The sequence below is a fragment of the Nanorana parkeri genome, unplaced genomic scaffold (assembly GCF_000935625.1).
Source record: "Nanorana parkeri isolate BGI_ZX_2015 unplaced genomic scaffold, ASM93562v1 scaffold4087, whole genome shotgun sequence".
NCBI classification, from domain to species: Eukaryota; Metazoa; Chordata; class Amphibia; order Anura; family Dicroglossidae; genus Nanorana; species Nanorana parkeri.
The window spans coordinates 1,318-22,313 of NW_017310354.1; the positions used below are offsets into that span (position 1 = coordinate 1,318).

Here is a 20,996-nt window from a genome sequence, read left to right on the forward strand (position 1 = left end):
AAGGGAGGGAAGGGGGGGTTGGCGGGTAGGGGAGCGCATTGTGGAATCTGGCCTTGGGGCAGTAAATCTGGCCCTGTGAATATTTACAAATTTTTACAAAACCGGCACAGTTCCGACAGACAGACAGACAGACAGACAGACAGTAGTGCCGTACACACAGCTCTATATTGACTTTATATATGAATACAGCAGGACAGGAAAGTCTGAGTTATTGGAAGGTGCGTGAGAAGAGAAAACCGGCCAGCTTGGGTCCAATCACCGTCTTCCTCATCATAAAAACCAGCCGGTGTCTTATTTCTCGGGTCCTGACTCCATAGATTATCGGGTTCATCATTGGAGGAACGATGATGTACAGGTTGGCCAGCAGTATATGAGCTTGCGGTGGGATCTTCCCTTGACCCACTCTATGCGCGATGAAGGAGAAGAAGGCCGGGATATAGAACAGAGAGATGACGCATATGTGCGCCACGCATGTGCTGAAGGCCTTGGAGCGAGCTTCTGATGACTGCAGTCCTATAACTGCCTTGGAAATAATTGCGTAAGACACGATGATAAGGATCAGGTCCACTCCCGTTGAGGAAAAGGCAGCCAGAAGGCCATAGATATTGTTGATGGTTACATCTGCCGATGCTACTCGAGCCATTGCCATGTGTTCACAGTAGGTTTGCGCAATGATGTTGCTCTGCTGGTATGGGAGGCGGTTCAGGAGCAGGACGAGAGGAGTTATGATACAGAAAGCTCTTGTGATTGCTATCAGGGCTGTCCTTCGTATGAACGAGCTCGTCACGATGACCGCGTACATCAGAGGGGAGCAGATGGCGACATATCGGTCATAAGCCATGGTCAAGATGATGGATGACTCAATCACGAAGAGGTAGTGGATGGAGAAGATTTGGAGGAGGCAGCAATTGAAGAGGATCTCGTGAGAACTAAACCAGAATATGCTCAGAGTTTTTGGCACAGCGGCGGAGCTCAAGAGGAGATCCGTCACCGTCAACATGACCAAGAAGATGTACATGGGCTGGTGGAGACTTTCATTGTTGGCGATGACCATCAGCAAAGTGGCATTTCCAAACAGAGACACAATGTACATGATGCAGAAGGGAATGGAGATCAGCAGATGTGCTTCCTCTAGACCCGGAATTCCAATCAGAAGGAAGTATTCTGGGTGGAAACTGGACATGTTTGACATGTTCGGAGTGAAATGGACTCCCACAATGCAACACTCTCAGAAATCTATAGAAAGCAAATATGAAATGATTATCCAAAAGAACAAAATAGAATCAATCACATGAATTTGGATGTTTTGTCTACTTTGAACATAACATAGAAGGTTTTTTCTACCCCACCTCCCAATGATTCAGGGACTTTTATGTATTGTGGGACTTTTTATCCTTTCAGGCACCAGGACTTGAATCAGAGCCGGATTTACTCTCTCTGCTGCCCCAAGGCCAGGTTCCTCTATGAGCTTCCTTTCCCGCCAACCCCCCCAATGGAGAATGGCAACCAGATGGCGGGGGCGGCTGGGTTTGTCTTATTTTTTTTATTGTTTCTTTATTTTTTTATCACTTTTTATTTTTTTTAATTTTAATTTTTTTTTACTCTTAAAATTTTTTTCTTATTCTATTTTACTTTTTTTTAATTATTTCTTTTCTTATTATTTTTAACTTTTTAATCACCTTATTATTTTTTTATTTTAATTATTATTTCTTATTATTTTTTACCTATTTTTTTTTAATCACATTTATTTTCTTAACCTTATTGCTATCACACGGGAGCTAACCATCCCCTGTGTGATAGCATTTGGAGGTGACAGGTCCTCCTTATTGAACCTGCCACCTACAATACAGGAGTTCTAGCACAGCGCTGTGCTGGAACTCCTGTGACAGCTGAGAGTGAAAGGGATGCGTGTGCAGCTCTCCCCTCCCGCTCTGCTCCCCGCTCTGCCCCCCGCTCTCTATCCTGAGGATCTCTGGCCGGCGGAGAGAGGTACACAGTGGCTGGGTTGGTGGGAGGACAGAGCCTGAAGATCTCCAGTGAGGAGAGAGGTACACGGTGGGGGGCAGTGGGGGGAGGGGGGACCTGCAGTGTTATTACAAGTGATCTCGGCCACATCGCCAAGATCACATGTACAAAACAAGCGGCGGCTTCCCCACTGTACATTTAGCTCTGCTTGCCCGAAGCCGGGCTGAATGTAGAAAACAACTACCCACCCGGCGCCCGGAACTGCATGTCCTGGGTGTCGGGAGATAGGAATTCCACACCCATGCTGCCCCTCTACTCCCTGCTGTCCCTCTACTCCCTGCTGTCCCTCTACTCCCTGCTGCCCCTCTACTCACTGCTGTCCCTCTACTCCCTGCTGCCCCTCTACTCACCCGGCACCCGGAACTGCATGTCCCGAGCATCGGGAGATTCCACAGACGCCGCCACCCCTCTGCTCCCCGCCACCCCGAGGCCAGGCCTCGGTGGCCTTGTGGGAAATCCAGCCCTGACTGGAGACTACAATCAAATATTTCACCATAGTATGCAAATGCAAGAAGAATTCCCACCCCCTCAATCCGGATTCCAGCTCCACCATTCGGGCTCACCATAGGAAATTGCCACAAAGCCACTAGCACCAAGAAAACTAGCTACGGCTGGATCCTTCGGCTCCTCTGTAAATAACCCCCTTAGTGTGTCAAGACATTTCAAGGAGGCTCATGATAAAGATCCTACACTACGGACCTTTTGTGGGGTAAATCCGATTTATAGTCACTGGAGGTGGACCAAAAGAACGAGGATGATATCTCGCAATGAGACAAAATGGATCTTTTTATTGGACACATTGAAACCAAAGGGGTTAAACATTGAATCGGACTGTTTTATTAGCAGCAGCTGGATTATTAGAGTGGGGTATGGGATAGGATCTTATTAGGTCTGCGGGATTATTTTATTGTCCTCCACATGTGAGTAAAACGGTGTGACGGACTGAACCGTCACTGGGGCTGCTGGAGGATCCTCCTTCCTAGAGACTATGGACCTAGGACTATAGAGACCCCCCCCTTGTGGGTTGAACTGGGTGCCCGGGGCCCATGGACGGCTGTTGCGGGGGAGCCTGGCCCTACAGCCGTCCAATTTCACAATTCAATACCGGCTCTGGAAACCCAATGTTAATGACAATGCTACACATATCAGCCCTGCCATTCAAGCTATCGGACCAATCCCTGCTGACCCTGTTTCAAGTCCTCATTTGCATGGCCAAGAGGACCTAAGTGAGGACTAGAGGGGACTTTACAATTGACCAATAGGAAGGTGGTCGGTTGGGCCACCTTCAAACTGTTGTGTATAAAAGTGTGTTGTGTGCATCCAATAAAGGAGATCCCTGTTGGAACTTACATACAGCCGGCCTGGTGTTTGTTCTGAGCGATCACCACTGGATACGAACGGCACAGAGCTGTAGTTCCAATCCCGGATTTACGGACGACCGAAATATCAGACGCTGCGGTCTGAAATCTGAGGAGTGCCGGGAGAGTGGGACCGAGAAAGCAAAGGGCTCGTTACAAACGGATATGAAAACGAAGGGAAGATTTTTTATTTTTTGGTTTGTAGTTGTTATCAGCGTCATATGCGGGAGAGATGGAAGGGTGGTGGGGTGACATCTAGGGGTGATCGTGAATATTACACCCGTAGAGGATATAAAAGGCAAGAGTGTCATCAACGCGCACGCTACCATTGAAAAAGTAAATTGGAAGAAATGCGTTGGGGACGAGCACGCACGTTAGAATACCTGCAAATGATTTGAAAGACTTAAAGGAGAACTATGAGGTGAGTGAACATCGCTCCTCCTCATAGTTCAAGCCGAAGTGTGACAATGAGACTGTCACAGGTCGGCTCAATAGATCGGGAAGTGAGCGAACACATACCGTCGCTCGCTCACTTCTCGATCATCTCCCTGCAGTGAGCGGTGACTGTCAGTCATGGCTCCCTGCAGAGATTCCCCCTCCCCTCTCTGATTCTCCAGCGCTGACTGGAGGAACGGACGGGGGAGGGAGCAGGTACAGCTGGCCCTGCCTCTAGATAGGCTGAGCCAGCTGTCAATCACGCAGCTGGGTGGATCTCGACAGTAATGTCGGGATCCGTCCCGGCTGCGGCGGTCTCAGTATATGGCGAGCTGAAAGAATCTCTTCAAAGTGAGAGAAATTCTCCTCTTAGACAGTTGACACCAGAACAGGCGTCCCCATTGGAGGATTTCCCCTCTATTCATGTTTTGGTGATAGCTGCATAAAAAAATGTGGCCTTCAGTGGCACCAGGAGAAATAAGGAGGGTGCACCTCCTGTGCAATAAAGACCTCACACGAAATGGGCTTTGAACAGTGGTACAGTAGAAAGGCGTCATGGCGCACTCACCGGCCACATCCCTGGTTTGTGAGTGTGCCATGACGCCTTTCTACTGTACCACAAAGACCTCAGAGACGCACACAGAGTCCTCCAATCTCTTTTTCTGTGTCCCCTGTTATCAATGATCAGGAATCCTCTATACTGAGTGTTCCTGATCATTTATAACATGAGGACAGAGTATGCTTACTATAACTACAATCATGAATTGACAGGAAGTGATGTAGGAGGGGATGTAGATCACTTCCCATTCATTCATAATTGGGGATATAGTCCACATACTCTGTCCTCAATTATCTACAAACACTCAGCGATCACTGATCACCCGCTCTCCTCTCTGACAGGCTGTCACAGGAGCAGGGTGGTGCAGGGAGGAGAGCTCAGCCTCCTGTGACAGCGCGGCCTGTCTCCGCCCCCCATACTGCTCTGCCGGACTGTGATAGGAGGCTGAGCGGTGTGGGAGGAGACACCGGCCGCTCACACCGCTCTCCTTCTGCAGGGCTCGGCCGGCTATCACAGTTTCTCTCCTCGCCGCTGGGACACAGAGCACAGGAGGAAAGAAAACACGGATGCGCCGATGTATCGGCAGGAAAATGGCACTTTCGGCATTATGCCAAAAGTGCAATTTTCGGCCGATATGTTTCGGCGGCCGATATATCGGTGCATCCCTAATAAAAAGCCGTCTGTAACATATGGAAGGTGTCCATCCTTAAAGCATGAACTAGAAAGAAGTGAATGCTAGCAGTAAACTCAAACTAACCCTATATTTTAATGTTGGGTCACAAGTAGTCACCCCAAAGGGTCAATGCATTCAAAGTCGACATTTTGCCAACTGTGAACCTGAAGGTGCAATATACTGACTTCTGTGTCATCGCGACATGATATAAATTGGCAAGACGCAAATGATAAAAGGATCTCGGATCACTTGGCGGATGTGGCTCCCCGTGAGATCCCAAGTGGCTATATGACATCTGATTCAGGTCCATGGAAGTCATGTGGAAAAACTTTGCTTGACCGAGTACATAAGCAAAGTCTTGGAGGTAATTGGGATAAATCTTTGTTACAAAGGGAATGCAATTGGATACACCTACCCAGGGCCGCCATGAGGGGTGTACGGCCTGCACTCAAGTAAGGGGTCCTAGCAACTTTTGGGGCCCCGGGCTCCAAGGAAGGAGTATATGCTATAAAATATTATGTACAGTCCAGTCGGTATGGTCCCGCTCCCTCCTTCTCTGTACAATTGATGCCTTCCTGTACATGCAGGAAGGTTTTCAGGGGCGGAGCTTATGTTTTAGCCGACTGAAGCACTGAAGAAAGACGGGAGCAGAGCTGCTGCCTTTGCAGAGGACAGACTGGAGTCTGAGGCTGACTGGTGGCCCAACGAGGATGGGAGGGATATCGCAGAGGACAGCAGCTGTGCAAACACTAAACAGCGTCCATTGGGTGGGAGGGTTGGCAGGCATCAGCGTCTCTTGTGCGTTGTCACTCCAGGGGGGGGCCTTTGCAGAGGACAGACTGGTGGCCCAATGCAGTGGGGAGCGGTAGTGCAGAGGACAGCAGCCGTGCTAACACTAAACAGTGTCCATTGCACTGGGGTGGGAGGGTTGGCAGAGGACAGCAGGATGTCGGTGTCGCCTATGCGTTGTAATACACATTACAGTTTCACATATTAAGTTGTAATAGTGTTGCAACTGTAATGAGTGTTGCACAGTGGGAGGACTCAATGGGACAGCCAATGGACAGGTGCAGTGTTGGTAGGGTGGCCGGGGGGCCCAGGCATAAAGCTGTGTAGGGGCCCCAAAATTTCCGATGGCTGCCCTGCACCTACCCAGATGTTATGAAGAGCCAGGGATAAATAAAATGATGGATTTCAGTTGTGTTTTGTAAGGAAGTTCTGTTCATATTGTTCCTCATCTGTGTTGCTCCGCTCAGAGGTCCGATGAATATGTAATAGATGTAAAGTATAGGAGAGAGATACCGTGTTTCCCCGAAAATAAGACACTGTCTTATATTTTTTTTGGCTCAAAAAAACATACTAGGTCTTATTTTCGGGGTAGGTCTTATTTTTTTTAATGTGCAACAATCCAAAGTTAATGCAAATCCAAATTAAATATTCCAAAATGGCAAAGTTAAGAATCGGGTGATCAGGGGCGCCGTACCTTTCCAAGAGCAATTTGGTAACCAGAATGAGCGAAGCGCGCTTTCACTATGGATTCCTCACAGGCGGAGTGCATTTGGTATCACTCCGCCTGTGACAGGAGCCGGCACTATAGAGGAGGCATCGGCTTGTGCGGCTCCGCTCCCTCCGCTGCCGACTCGCTTCCTATAGCGCTGGCTTCGTTGGCACCGTGAATCCCTCCCGCCTCTCCCACGACTCTTAAAGTTCCCCCTTATGCCACCGCCGGCCCTGGGTATGGTCACAACTAGGTCTTATTTTCGGGGTAGGTCTTATTTTCGGGGAAACAGGGTAAATAAAATACAATTCATTAGTAAGACTTTAGTGTGAACTGTTTGAGTTCTAGCTAGATGCATATTTTTATGGAGGAGACATCTGAGTGAGGACACGGATCAGGTTTTGCATATCTGGTATATATGGAATTTATTACAAGTTGAATGATTACAGAGTGGAAATAATACAGGATAAGTCGCTTAGCAACAAGTGGAGCGCAAGCAGGAAGTGATTTCTGTTATTTCAGTGAATGGAACACACAGCGCTCTGAAGAAACACTGTAAGTGTCCAAACGAGGATATAAAACCGATCAATTCCTCGAATTAACAGACTACGCCCCTCTGACGAAGCCCCTTGCTGGGGAGAAAAGCGTAAGGGAGTAGCGTAGCATTCAGTTGCACCCCCCCCCCCATGGCTTTGATTTGACCCCAGCAGTGTCTTTCTGATGGAAACATAAACAGAGAAACAATTATCAAGCAATACGGAAACTCTGGATATAAGTAAATCACGAAAGGATCTTCAAACATCTATGAAGTTTATAATATTGCTGGATTCATGGACTAACGTTCAACATAGATACAGAGACTGGTGGGCGGAGCTCTTTCAGGTCCAAGAAGAGAGTCCGGTGTGTCCTCCTCCTCCATCCACAGAGGAGAATTGGGATGAAGGATGGAGATGACCGGGTGGTCAGTGTCCTTGTGTAGTAGGAATGTTCCGGTGTGCTGGGTCTCATCAGTGGGAGGAGTTTTGGGGGTGAAGATCCAACAATCACATTTGTATTTTGTAGTAATGAATACATGAAGGAGTAACAATACAATATAAAATGGAGGAATGGGAGGAAGGAGACATTCATGGGTCAGATCATTCCGGAATGACGTTCAGTAGTGTGACGGACTCCCTGGCACCCCGACTGAGCGCCTCCGTCAGTGATATGGCTTCCCAAATGGAACGTATTCCAAACCCTGTTACCATTACCTCAAGAATCAGGCAGAACTCATTTTGAGGTAAGCAGAATGACACAAAACTTTATTAACACCAAGCATTTGAGTTCTATAGAAATAAGCCCACCCCCTTCCGGTCTAGGAAGAACCGGTATCAACCAGTAGGAGGTAATTGGGATAAATCAGGAGTCTGCTTTGTCCCAATACACACTTCATGGCACAGAGTCTAACAATGGGCTGATTAGTTTAACAGATAGGTGTGGATGGGGGATGGGAGGATAAACAAAGAGACATACACACAGTGCAATCCCCCACAATAAGCAGCCTTCCCCAGTGTAGGCAATACACAGCCTGGATTTGTCACAAGTAGAATCTCTCATCGCTGAATCTGAAGAAAAGGAAAAAGCTGAATCATCAGTTTCATGAACAGGTCAATGTGATACCATTCCATTCTGGACATTGTCTTCATATCGGGATCCGTGTATTACCTGAAGAGGAGGAGGCGGCTCCACAACCTCCAGATTATCAGATTCTTCTGTATATAGATACATTCCAGCGCCCATCCCTTCATAGAAGAATGAAATGAGAGTGTTAGCGGGGGAGGGGTTCCTGGGATGAAGGAAAAGGCTGGTACTGCGGTCTGGAAGAAATGACGGACATTTTTATACACACTAATGGGAACTATTTTGGTGTCTTCCTGGAAATGTGTGCGATGTGTAATGTACAAATCTGCAGCCGTACAATGTATGTCAGTGGTGTCTTTCGGGGTGTGAAAAGTGTCCAACATTTATAGGGCCCCCAACCACCTTGTGAATCACCCACCTAATACTGAGGGGTCTCCACCATGGCAGGGGCCCGCACACTCATGGGCACCCAACCATTGGGATACCAGACTGCATGCCTGGTGTGCTGGGCTGGGATGTGTACAGGAGGAGAACCATCATCTGATGTGGTCAGTTATACTGACAGATTGGATAGACAGCAGGGGAGGGGGATGGTAACGGAAGATTGGATAGACAGCGGGGGAGGGGGATGGTAACGGAAGATTGGATAGACAGCGGGGGAGGGGGATGGTGGTAACGGAAGATTGGATAGACAGCGGGGGAGGGGGATGGTGGTAACGGAAGATTGGATAGACAGCGGGGGAGGGGGATGGTGGTAACGGAAGATTGGATAGACAGCGGGGGAGGGGGGATGGTGGAAATGGAAGTAAAGTAATTTCTCTTTAAAGGTAAAACCTTGTGGAAGATTGTGGGACCTGACTAAGAGTATTAGGGGTGGAGCCGATTCTCCTCATCCACCATCTGTAATTATAAATTCTCCATCATCTGGGAAATCTGTGACTGGCCCAGGAAATCTAAATCGCTTCTCTCATTATCTGTATGACTCCAGAGACCTCCAATGGGTTCCAGCAGAACGTGTATAGAAGGTTGGTCACCCCGTCCTTCCATTCTTCATTACAGTCCAGCCCGGGTGTCAGAAGACTTCCCAACAAGGTCCCAGCTCCACCATCTCCTCCCCATCCCATGTTGTCTATGTTTTAGTGTTCAGAGTCTGAGGCTTAGTATGTGCGTTACTTCCAATATAATAGATCTTACCATCTATACACAGAGAAGCCGGCATGTCCGAGGACCTCACAACAACGAGCCACTTCTGAGTCTGACATCTTCTCATCATCCAATATTATATCCAGTGAGGTCAGAGTTCGGTTTGTGGTGATAACGGAGGAAAGATCATCACAGCACGAGAATGTCACTCCGCGGTCGTAAACTCTAGATGGGGAAACAGGAAAGAGAGGTGAGAAGTTCCTCCAGTGACACATTGCAATGAATGATCCGTGTACGGGGTCTTAGAAGATGAAATGTTGGGACATTTGGATGGATGATGGAATATTGGTTGTCCCTCCTCTGTGAAATGTAGGGGAGTTGTCAGCCACATGAAAAGTCTTCGGTTGTTCCGTGTACATTGCAGTGGGCGTGGTCATGTCCACATTGTAGGTGTGAATGGGTCCATATACATTCCCTTTCACGCTACACTGCGGCTCATAGATGTGAACCAGCCACATAGGAAATAATGGGACTTGTAGTTGTCCTGCGTTTCCATGCAGAGAGATCCATGCGTATTGCTGCATGACAACAGACAAGTGTGAGGAGACCCTTAAGGCTGATATGACTTGTCATCTAACCAATCCTCAACACCTTCACCTCACATCTGATTGGGGGAGGCCATTTTATCTTCATAGTCACAGTGGTTGGTTGGTGGTTCCAGTCATCAGGTATGTATATAACCCATAATGCACTGCATGACCTTTGAACTATGACCAGCAGGCTTAGAACAGCCAATAAGGTGGATTTTTGATAAACCGGCCACCTCATTATAAAAGGGGGAGGGGACAGGGCAGCCATAGTGTCAGTGTATTGGAAGCTGATGGAGGGAGAGGAGAGGAGAAGGTGACACACCGCATAGGAAGAGATTAGGGTCAGATATGAGACTGCACTTCACTACTGATTGCGAGCTCTTTGGACAAGCATCCTGTATGTAACCCTTTCCACTCTTACTGGAGCCTTTTTGTGTTACTGTTTAGTTTGTGGTTCATTTAGGGGCGTGGTCTTGTGGTGTTATTTTATACTGATGGAGCTTTATAAAGTTTGGAGTGCTCAGAGTGCAGCATTCAGAGTTACATATATAATAATAATAATGGTGACACGCTAAATGCCACAAAACCCCCCCAAATCTGTGTACTAATAATCCAGGAAATATATACATGTGGAGATCAGACCATTGTGCACCATTCCAATGACACTCATAGACCATACAATCCATGACAGATCATAGCTCACCAGCATTCACATCTCCGATCCTCAGGATCTCTCCCATCGGATCATCATTTATAGCCGTGGTTCTCAACTGGTGGGTCGCGACCCCATGTTCAGTGGAACAGTAGAAAGGCATCATAATTCCACTGCACTAAGAGAGGCTCCTCAGCCTCCCCCTAGTGCAGCACTGTCAGTTCTCCTGCCGAGCAGCCATTTAAAATATGCTGCCCGGTGCTGAGTGTCAGCTTGGGGTGAGGTGGGGTGGGCTGGGGCAATGGCCGTGAGGGAGCTCCATCCATACATGCATTGCTTACAGCTCCCTTGTGTGCCCTTATGGCTACAACTACCACGCAATTGCACCTACTGTTCATTCTGGTGGGGGAATTGCTGGTGGTGTGCTGCGTTGCAATTAATTTAAATGGCACCCTAAACACACCTCCTGCCCATAGTTTGATTGCAACGAAACATGCGGTACTGCATTGCCGGGCATTCCATTGTGGTGCGACTTGGGTCGCGACTTAATGACCAAGGACAAATGTGGGTCCTGAGGTTATACAGGTTGAGAACCGCTGATTTATAGTATCATTCTCACCTCAGCTCCTGCAGGGTACAGTCTGGATGTCGGAGACCCTCACACAGAAGTTTTATTCCAGAGTCCTGCAGATTATTGAGTGATAAATCCAGGCTGGTGAGAGATCGATTAGTGATAAGTATTGATCGGAGAACATCACAGGACGAGGAAGATAAACCACAATCATGGATACTGCGGAGAGAAATATAGAGACATGAAATGATACTTCGGGAGGAATACAAGGACTTATTGTCATTTACTGAGAAGTCATAACAATGATTTGTATCTACTGGACATATAAAGCGATCACCTGACCATTTTTTTTTTTTTATCGAAGCCCGTGGACGTGCATCAAAACAAACTTCCCCCTGTGAACAAAAAAAGTGAACCGTGAAATCACAGCACACAAAAACGTGCACAAGGGTGCAAGGTCCTTCCAAAGAAGGGACCTACTTTCCCGAGCCCCAGGGGCGCAAGGCTCCTGACAGGGGTTGAGACTGTCGGACCACCAACCCGAAGGCCGGTGGACCGTTTCCGTCGGGGACCTGCCGAAACAGGTCCCTCACAGTACTAGGCAGGGGGGATCTCCCGAAGAGAAACCCCCCTCCTGGGTGGGAGGAGACAGAGAACCCCATAGGAGGCACAGAATCTCCTCCCAGCGTCAGGAATAGGCCCCGAAACCTGCACCTTCAGCATCTGTGGGTCAAACTATGCTTTTCAAAAAAAGCCAATCGTGCATCGTGCATTAAGTGCATAAATAATACTAAAGTGCCAGTGCACCACGCTGACAGGCCTTAGGGGCCGAGTGCAAAAAAATTGCCCCGGACTAGCCATAAGGCCTGTCCAAGAGGCGTTGTGCAGAAATAAGCAATGTGGTGTGTGACCGAGTGATCAGTGAGTCAAATTGGGGTCCCACACCCAAGTGACTTCCTGAGCACCCCTGGGACGCCACCCCCAGGGGGCACAACACCACGGGCTTCTGCCGCCCCCAAACCCTCGAGCCTTGATCAAGTTTCGGATCCATTCCCATCAGGAGATAGTTCACCTTTAGAGATCCCTCCCCTGGAGCCCACCCATTAACTAGGGTCGAAAACTCCGGGGCCTGGAACCTCATCCGGCTCCCTACCAATTACGCCAGGAACCTACCGGTCCGTCCATCCACCCTTCATAGGCGACAGCGGACTTTCAGTTCCCGACAACTGATAAGAACAGATACTACACTTGATCTTAGCCAAAAGGCCGAGAAGCGACCATTGCTGAACCCGAACCCCGAGTCATGGACAGCACTGCTTCACTCTAATGGGTCTCATCAGCCGGGGATGGTAGTTCTGGTTACTATGGCTACATACAGCCAATAGGAAGACTATATGGCAATGTTCTCTGGGAAAATATGCAAATAACCCTCTCCAGAGGCTCCAGGGAGAAGGGACTGCTGGGTAATGTCATGTCTTACATGAGAGATCTGTAAATGAATGTCCTGCACACTAGAACAGGGGTAGGAAAGCTCCATCCCTCCAGCTGTGGGGCAACTACAAATCTAATGGGCATTGCAAGACACAGACAGCCACAGGCACCACTCCCAGAGGCACATCCATGATGGGATTTGTAGTTTCACCACAGTGGCATTGATGGAGATTTCCTACCCCTGAACTAAAGTTGAGTAATTCAGATTTGCCAGAAAAAAAAAAGAAATGTTCTAGATATAATGTTATTATGGAAATCATCCGAAAAATATCTCTAATTCCCCAACATTCCTGAATATTAGGTGCAGACAGTCCGGTGAGATCTTATTCTGAGGACACGTGGGACATTAATAGACAGTCATAGTAGGTGCAGACACATCCTCCCCCCATGGGGTAAGAACCTCCAGGAGGACAATATAAGGAGGACACATTTTATATATAAATAGTTTGTAATGAAGAAATGAAACAGAAAGGAAGAAAATACAATAACATGAAGCTGACTGCTCAGCTCTACATAGTATAATAGAGGGTTGTGGAGGGACTCCGGGGGGGTCAATGTCCATAGGATACGACCTTCATATCTTCTATATTTACTAGTGTCAGGACTATCACATAACAAATGTCTTTCCTCATGTTTATCTGCCTGTCCTTCCCTGGTTTGCTGTACAAATCATGATGTGTACAGAGCTCAGTAGCTCAAACTGTCATTTACACTCACAGATGGTTTAGTCAGAGGGACCCCTCCCCCATCTGCTCTGATCAGACAACTCAGTCCTAAGATTCAATTACAGAGAGAGGGGAAAACATCTTCTGCTGCTCTCTATTTATAATTCCATGGTGACACCAGATTATGGGGGCGCCCCGTATTATTATTTGTAAGAAAAGAATTTTATATAAAGAGTAAAAAAACATATAAAACACCCAAATAAAATGTATCAATGATCCCAATCCATCCGAGTTTTCTCTATACAATCCCACCAAGGGAGGTCATTAGGAGGACCCCGAGGTCCATGGAGGAGATAATAAAGGGGGAGGAGACATGAGAAGAGGAGAGGTGATGGAAGATTCTACATCGGAGAGGATGGAAGACACCCGGAGCTACAAGGAAACACCGAGAGACGGAACAAGACGTCACATTTCCCATCACTGCCGGGATCACACATTTCTCTTACCTTAATTCCTCAATTTTACTCTCCGGGGGAATCAGAGAAGAAAGAATATCAGGAACCATCTCATGTCCTGAGGAGGAGGAGCCTTCATCTTCACCATACCGTCTATGAAATGTACAATACCCAAACCTAGAAGAGAATGATGAGATGAGAATGACAAGGAGAATGACTGACCTCTGACATGAAGAAGGAAAATATAACAATCATCATTTATAGGAGATGAACCCAAACTGGATGATGGGAGTTTGCTCCGTGCTCTGTGTATAGCAATTGTCATGAATCATAGAACTAGTCTGTGTTTATATGATAAGTTATGAGGGTTTCATTCATTGTAGGAACATTCTAGATTGATGTGCTGCACCTTTCTATTTATTTACAGATAGGTGAGGTACATGGAGGATGTCTGATAATAACCCCCATTATACTGTATGCAGGTTCCTGCCCATTACAGCCTAGAAGGTGCTCAGACTCTGCTGATTGCTCTCAATTCACTTAGAAATAATCACACTCACTTACCCAACTCTCCGACTCCTGTGTACAACCAGAGATAACGATTTCTGGCACTCGGGATCCAGTGTGAGGTCTTCAAAATGTAATGACAGAAAACTTTTACTCTTCAAAGCCTTCAAGCAATAGTCCAGCTCCTTGGAATGATTCCTCACATTCCCCCTGATGTCATACCCTGTGCCTTGTACTTCCAAATGTGATCTATGAGACATGACTCTCCTTATGAAGTCCTCATCCTGGAACTCATACAGACACACAATGACATCAGTATTGATTTTCACATTCATGTCCTTCGTGGTCCATTGTTTTATTACAGATCTGTTTCTCAGTGAGATGTTGATCCCTGTGACCTCTGAGAATGTCTTCACCATCTTTTCATTTAGGAGACCGAACAGGAATTGTACAGCTAAAGCTAAATGTGGGTAGTAAGAACTCAATGCTGAGAGGGAATTCCCTTTACAAATCTTCGGGAGGAAAAAACTTTTCTTAAATCCAGAACCACCATCCAGCCCATAATACAGAGCAGCCAAGAACTCCTGTACACTCAGGTGGATGAAGCTGTAGCAGGTCTGGGTGCGGACGTCCCAATGGAAGATGTTCTCATTCAGAAACACAGACTCCACCTCACGCAGAGACAGTCCGTGTCTTTGTAGATCTTCTTCCTTAAACAAGATTTGCTGGTTCAGAACGCCCTCATTGGCCAGAGCACACAGCTTCTTCAGACAGGTGGTGATGGCCTGAGGTCTCCCAAAGACAGACTGGTCCTCCTTGCTGTGATGGGTTAGTAAAACCTCCAGGTAGAGGAGGTAAATGGAGGTCATTGTTTTACATCGAATTAAAGCCGAATCTTTCTTTATTTCTTGTTGTATTACAGTGCAGACAATCCAGCATGTGACGGGGACAGAACACATGGCGTACACAATATCATTGTCTCTTATTATACGGAGAGCCTTGGCTGCATCTTCTGCATTTACAAAGAATTTATGGACATATTCCTCCCGATCTTTCCTTGTAAATCCCTGGATTTCCACACAGCGATAATCATCTATCACTGTGTTCAGTTTCTTCATGGCCAGGGACCTCGTGGTGATGATCAGAGAAGATTGTTGGACAATCTGTTTCCTGAGAAGGCTTTGGAGAAGTATTTCTTTGTGCGTTTCCTCAGAAACATCATGACAAACCTCAGATTTCTTCCCCAGAGTCCACCTCAGTTCATCAAACCCATCAACTAGAAAGAGAAGTTTTCTATGACTTCCAGGATCCTTCAGAATAGACACCAGGTCACCTGAACACGGCAGTCCGCAGCTTCTGGATAGAAGTCCCACCAGGTTTATGTTTTCAGTGATGGTGTTGAGTTCTCTACAGCTCAGATAAAACACAGAGTCAAATGTGTCTTGGTAGAGACTGCCAGAGGCCCAGTCCAGCATGATCTTCTTGGAGGTCATTGTTTTTCCAATCCCAGCAGGTCCTTGTAACACCACAATCTTAGGGATGAAACCTTCTTCATCGGGGGCAAAGAGGTCCTGGATTGTGATTGGGGAGTATTTATCAGAAGATCTTTCCTCCATGATCTGTAGATGTCCTCTGCCTGTACTCCTTAGGTCTTGTTCTTTCTCCTCTTTCTTCTGGTGTTCCTTCCTCATTAATAACTTGGTGTATCTTTTCTGTAGACTAACAGCCTCTCCCCCACAGGAATTATATTCAGGAATCCGCTGGAACATCTCTTCCACAGACGCTCTGTATTCCTTTCCAAAGTCTTTATAAGAGAAAGACAAATATTTGATTCCTCATACAAACATGAAATATGATGTGAAACATTCTAACCAGAAGAACTCAGAATTGAATGATAAAATATCTCATGAAATACCGTAGAATTGTGGAAGAAGTCCAAATATTCCCCCATCACCCAGACTACAACACAATGTTTCTCCAGAAGAGATCTGATATGTCATGTGGATGTCCTACTCACCTGATAATCTCATGTCATGTGACGTCGTCTTCTTCAGTTTGCCTGGAAAATAAGAAATGATTGTAGAAGAAGTAAGCTGTGTGCAGGAGAATATCTTCCTCTCAGAATCTGATCATATTTAGTCCTGACAAACCTCTGGAAGCTCTAAATCAATTTCTAAGAATGTTATTAGTGTGTCAGATACTCCCAGGTACCATAATCCCACCAACCCTCTGGGGATTGGAGCCTCTCCTCCTCCTATTTCTCCCTGCAGGTGATGGGTTGTGGCTTCAGGTGTCTGGTAAGACCCAGCTCACAGTGACATGTGAGTGACATGAGGGGAGGGGCCACAAGTTCTCCAATCCTCCTGCATGCTTGTATCAGCACACACTTATAATCTATAGCATCGACTCCTCTTCCTGATGGAGGTTTAGTTGGAAGTATGAGACACGAGGTACAGAACCCCGAGCATCACTCATGAGGGTCTCCCAGGAATACAGTGGTGGAGGCTCTGTGAGATAGACAAATGGCTGCAATTGTATTACACTGCCCGGCATGCTGAGTGACGTCATTGTGCTCTGGTGACTGACTGGCAGCATCCTGGGGAGGTGTTACTCTGCTTCCCTGATTTCCTCTTAGATTACTTCTGAACTCTGCAATACTTTCCTCTATTCACACATTTGTTTCCTTCATTATTCTGTTCTACAAACCACCTCAATAAAGATTGTTTCATCCACTTAGAATGTCCTGAGTGGTCACTGGCTGTCCCTGTGTCACATGACTAGTTCTTCCTCACACAGATATCTCTCAGGAATTGTTAGGAAATGGTCCTTATAGACGGGAACTCACCATGTTGTGCTCTCGTATCCTGGAGGACCTTGGCAGGTCCCATCTGACTGATCAGTGTAAGGACTTCAATTGTGACATCCAGAGCTCCTTCTTCTCCATATGTGTCTATCAGGAGGTTCTTGGTGGTGATCCAGTCCACATTTTCTAGTCTTCCTCGGGGGATGGGACGTTTATCTCCATAGGAGAAATCAGACAATTTGTCCCTAAATCTCTTGAAGTCATCTCCATTCAGATCCTCCAGAGAATATATGATGAGATCTCCGGGGGTTTGTTGGCCCTTTCCCAGGACACCAGGAGCCGACCCTGCAGAGAGAACAATCCACAACCATGAACATTATCCTGATTGGACAGTTTCTGACAAGTCTGTACTGGTAGATGGTGGAGCTATAAAGAGCCTATAGAAGGGAAAGGAAGATATCCCCCAATATGTCTCTATGTTCATTGGTCTATGGAGAGATTGGAGAGTTGCAACAACATAGAGATATGTTTATATTTTCACCCATGAGTCACACAACTTTCATCTAAGATTCACACTTCTTCCAATTGAATCAAGTGAAAGTTGTGTATCTCCGGGGTGAAAGCTGAGCAACAACATTTATAAACACACCCATTAGTGTGTGTGACCATACAGTGTATATATAAGTGATCCCTACATGTCCCCAATACCTCCCTGACCCTGGAGAGCAGTAATCATACGACGGACCCCCCAACAATATAATGATGTCTCTGATCCATGTACACAACTCCGATTACACCCAAATCTCCCAGCAGGATGTGTCACGTGACACGGGGCTGATTTCTCCTTAGGATTATAGACAAAGGATGACCCCAACCATGACACAAATAACCATCAAGCTTGGGGTCATCCAGTCACTTATGGATCACTGGACCATCTCAGAAGATCATTTCCATCAATGATACATAAGATATGAAGACACAATGTGATTGTGGGATTGATGAAAGCTCCGGAACTCTTCTAATGGGGGGACTGAGCAGATGTCTACAGGAAATGTACAGGATATGGATACGTAAGGCGTCCTATCATCTCATTCCAATCTCCAGAGATGTGAGATGGAGGAGAACATTGGAAAGGATTGTCAGTATCACCAATCACACCTTGTGAGGAGGAGGAGGATGAGGTCGCCATGACATCAGGAGATGACCCGAGATGACGTCACCTGGAAGGAGCACAAACAATAATAAACTCATTAGCAGTGTGATGAACGGAACCAATAAGGAGGAGTTTGTTCTGTGATGTGGACAATGATTGGCTACCGGGTTGTACAATCAGAGAATATAAGAATTGGATGGACTTCTGTCATTTACAGCCCATAACTATGATGGTCAATCAGAACCTTCATCCCATCATCATCATCATTCATCTGATCGGTATATCGAGGACACAAAGGAATTCTACCCTGTTTGGGGCCACAATTCATACAGACACGTACTTCTAGGGGCCACCACTGCAAATCCGAGCCATTCATAGCCAAGACTGGTACCAATCATCACCAACATATCAGCCCAGTAAGATGTCTACCAGAGAGGTCAGGGGACACTTCAGGTTTGGGGGTCAACTAGGGGAAGGGTGGTGAGGGAACATTTTGGGTTAAGGGTTAAGTATAAGGATAAGATTAGAAATGAAGGTTGGGGGAAGGGACAAGACAAGTGTCAGGGTGACAATAAGAAGCCATGGGTGATAACAGGGAAGGCACAATGTCTGGGTGTCTGACGCTGGGATATGTTGTGTCTCTTCCTCGGGATCTACTGAGATGTTCGGATGTGGAAGGACGCTGTGAGTGTGTAACGCAGATCAGAATTATTAGCTTTGAAATATTAGATGTGTTTGGAAATTGACCTCTAAGAACATTTGTTCATGTTAATCAGTCAGCTGATCTTCATAATTGATGCATGAATTCCTGTGCCCATGCAGGAGGTCTGTAGATGAGGCTCCTCTCAGCAGGAAGCTCAGGATGTATTGTATCCTGCACCAGGACAAAGTCAGACACCTCGGCAACAGCCGTCCGGGCTTTAGATCTCTGATTGCTGAACTCCAGGTACAAGATATTTACAGCCTTGTGCTCAGAGAAAGGGGGTCAGTGTGTTCTGAGTTATACTTCAGTGATAGAACGAGAGACTCATGGCTGGAGGGTCTCATGGGAAAGAGACCAGTAGAAGATGAGGACTGCTGGGTCATCTAGCTCCGGATGTGTGACCAGTGATTGGGGACTACTGGGACTTGTAGGGCCTTACTAGCTGTGAACTGTTGTCCTGTTTGAACAATAAAGAGGCTCTACAGACCACCTCCTGCCTTACCATCCCATGTGGATCCCTCTTCTGCTGAGTGTTGTGAGTCGTGACTTTCTTTTATCATACCTGGTTGCTGTTACCCCTTTGCTGTGCCTGGATTGCTGCCCTGTGCCCCTGGACGTTACCCATGCTGTGCCCTGCTGCTGTTATCCATTGCCTTTCCCCGGATTCCTCCTCTGTGCCCCTGGACTCTGCCCTTGCTATCCCTTGCGGTTTTAGCCCTTTGTTTTGTCCAGATTACTACCACACTTGCCGTATCCTAATGTTGAGAACCCCCAATAAAGAACCCACTGGTCAAGGGTCCTAAAAACCACTCTTGGCCTCAGTGTGTGTGTTCTGTGTCCCCCACAACCTCCGTCACACAGTGTATTTCATTTCCATCATTACCGTATTTTTCGCTCCATAAGACGCACTTTTTTTCCCCCAAAAGGAGGGGGGAAATGTGCCTGCGTCTTATGGAGCGAATACCTATCGCCCGACGCCCGGGACATGCAGTTTCGGGCGCCGGGCGAGTAGTTTCTTTCTGTACATTCAGCCCTGCTCCTGACAGGCAGAGCTGAATGTACAGTGGGAGCCGCTGCTCGTTTAATACAAGCGATCTAAGTAGATCCCTTGTATTAAATCCAGCGGCATCGGCGATCGCGTCCGCCCCTGGCCGAGGTTTTCTGGGTCCCCCGTTCCTCTGGGGGACCGTGACCCGTCACGTTCCCCCATAGGAGCTCACCATAGAGCCCATTGAGCAGACGAAGAACGACGTTGCTCTGTGTGATTACTGAGACAGCGCCACCTGCCTCCAGCGGTCACTAACTGCAGCTTCTGTCACAGAAGCCATGCGTCCTATCGTCCGGAGCGTCTTATAGACCGCAAAATACGGTAGTTATTTGATAGGAATAGTATAACTAATAATTTCAATTGTATTATTATTATTATTATTGTTATTATTATATGAAGCATCTAAATATTTGCTTAATTGAGTCATTTTATATATTTTTAATACAATTGTAGCGCTCTCTGCTATGTCGCTACTAAATTTAGTGTTATATCTGGACTGTAATCAATCTGGATGCTGATTGCTGTGAGTACAGTGAGGGAGGATCCATCCTCAGACTGTCACTATGCATCTGACTCTGACCAATCCCTGAGCAGGGTGACTCAGAGGTGTGGCTGGAGGAAGGTGATAAATGTTTGGGGACACTTTCCAGAACCCCCCCCCCCGGGGCCCTCCCTGGGAGGAGGTCTGTGTGCTATAGGATGCCTGGCCTAGGCCTCAGCATGTGGCAGATGCTGGGGCCCAGAGACCTTCAATACTGCTGGAAAGGACCTGATGGAAGCTGGGCCGGAGGTGGAATCTGCTTATGGATGAGTGTCACAGAGGAGCTGGTGAGAGGTGCCGTCTGGACCCCTGTAAGAGATCCCTCACCCTATTCCCAGGTGCTTTGCAGAAGAGAAGCCAGTTGGGACACTACAAGTCCTATGACAGTTCTCCCTCAGAGTCCTGGACTATTCCTGGCTGTTCTCTGGTGCTATTACTTATTACTGGTCACTCGAAGGCCGCCTGCCCAAAATGTGTCCTCTTCATATAGGCCGCCTCCCCAAAAT

The 20,996-nt window shown here is 47.1% G+C and overlaps 2 protein-coding genes across 2 annotated transcripts; both read right to left on the bottom strand.

Moving 5' to 3' along the window:
* Positions 1 to 208: 208 nt before the first annotated feature.
* Positions 209 to 1,192, bottom strand: LOC108803718 (olfactory receptor 52D1-like). The gene has a single exon (XM_018575538.1). It carries the CDS (start codon positions 1,190 to 1,192, stop codon positions 209 to 211), a length of 984 nt encoding a protein of 327 aa, XP_018431040.1.
* Positions 1,193 to 8,140: 6,948 nt separating this feature from the next.
* Positions 8,141 to 18,250, bottom strand: LOC108803720 (NACHT, LRR and PYD domains-containing protein 3-like). Its single transcript, XM_018575539.1, has 9 exons — positions 18,204 to 18,250; positions 17,088 to 17,390; positions 16,260 to 16,301; positions 14,300 to 16,046; positions 13,787 to 13,912; positions 11,173 to 11,343; positions 9,363 to 9,536; positions 8,253 to 8,373; positions 8,141 to 8,152 (listed from the first exon to the last, which is right to left on the bottom strand). The coding sequence occupies exons 1-9, from the start codon at positions 18,232 to 18,234 to the stop codon at positions 8,141 to 8,143; spliced, it is 2,727 nt and encodes a 908-aa protein (XP_018431041.1). The 5' UTR covers positions 18,235 to 18,250.
* Positions 18,251 to 20,996: the final 2,746 nt, after the last annotated feature.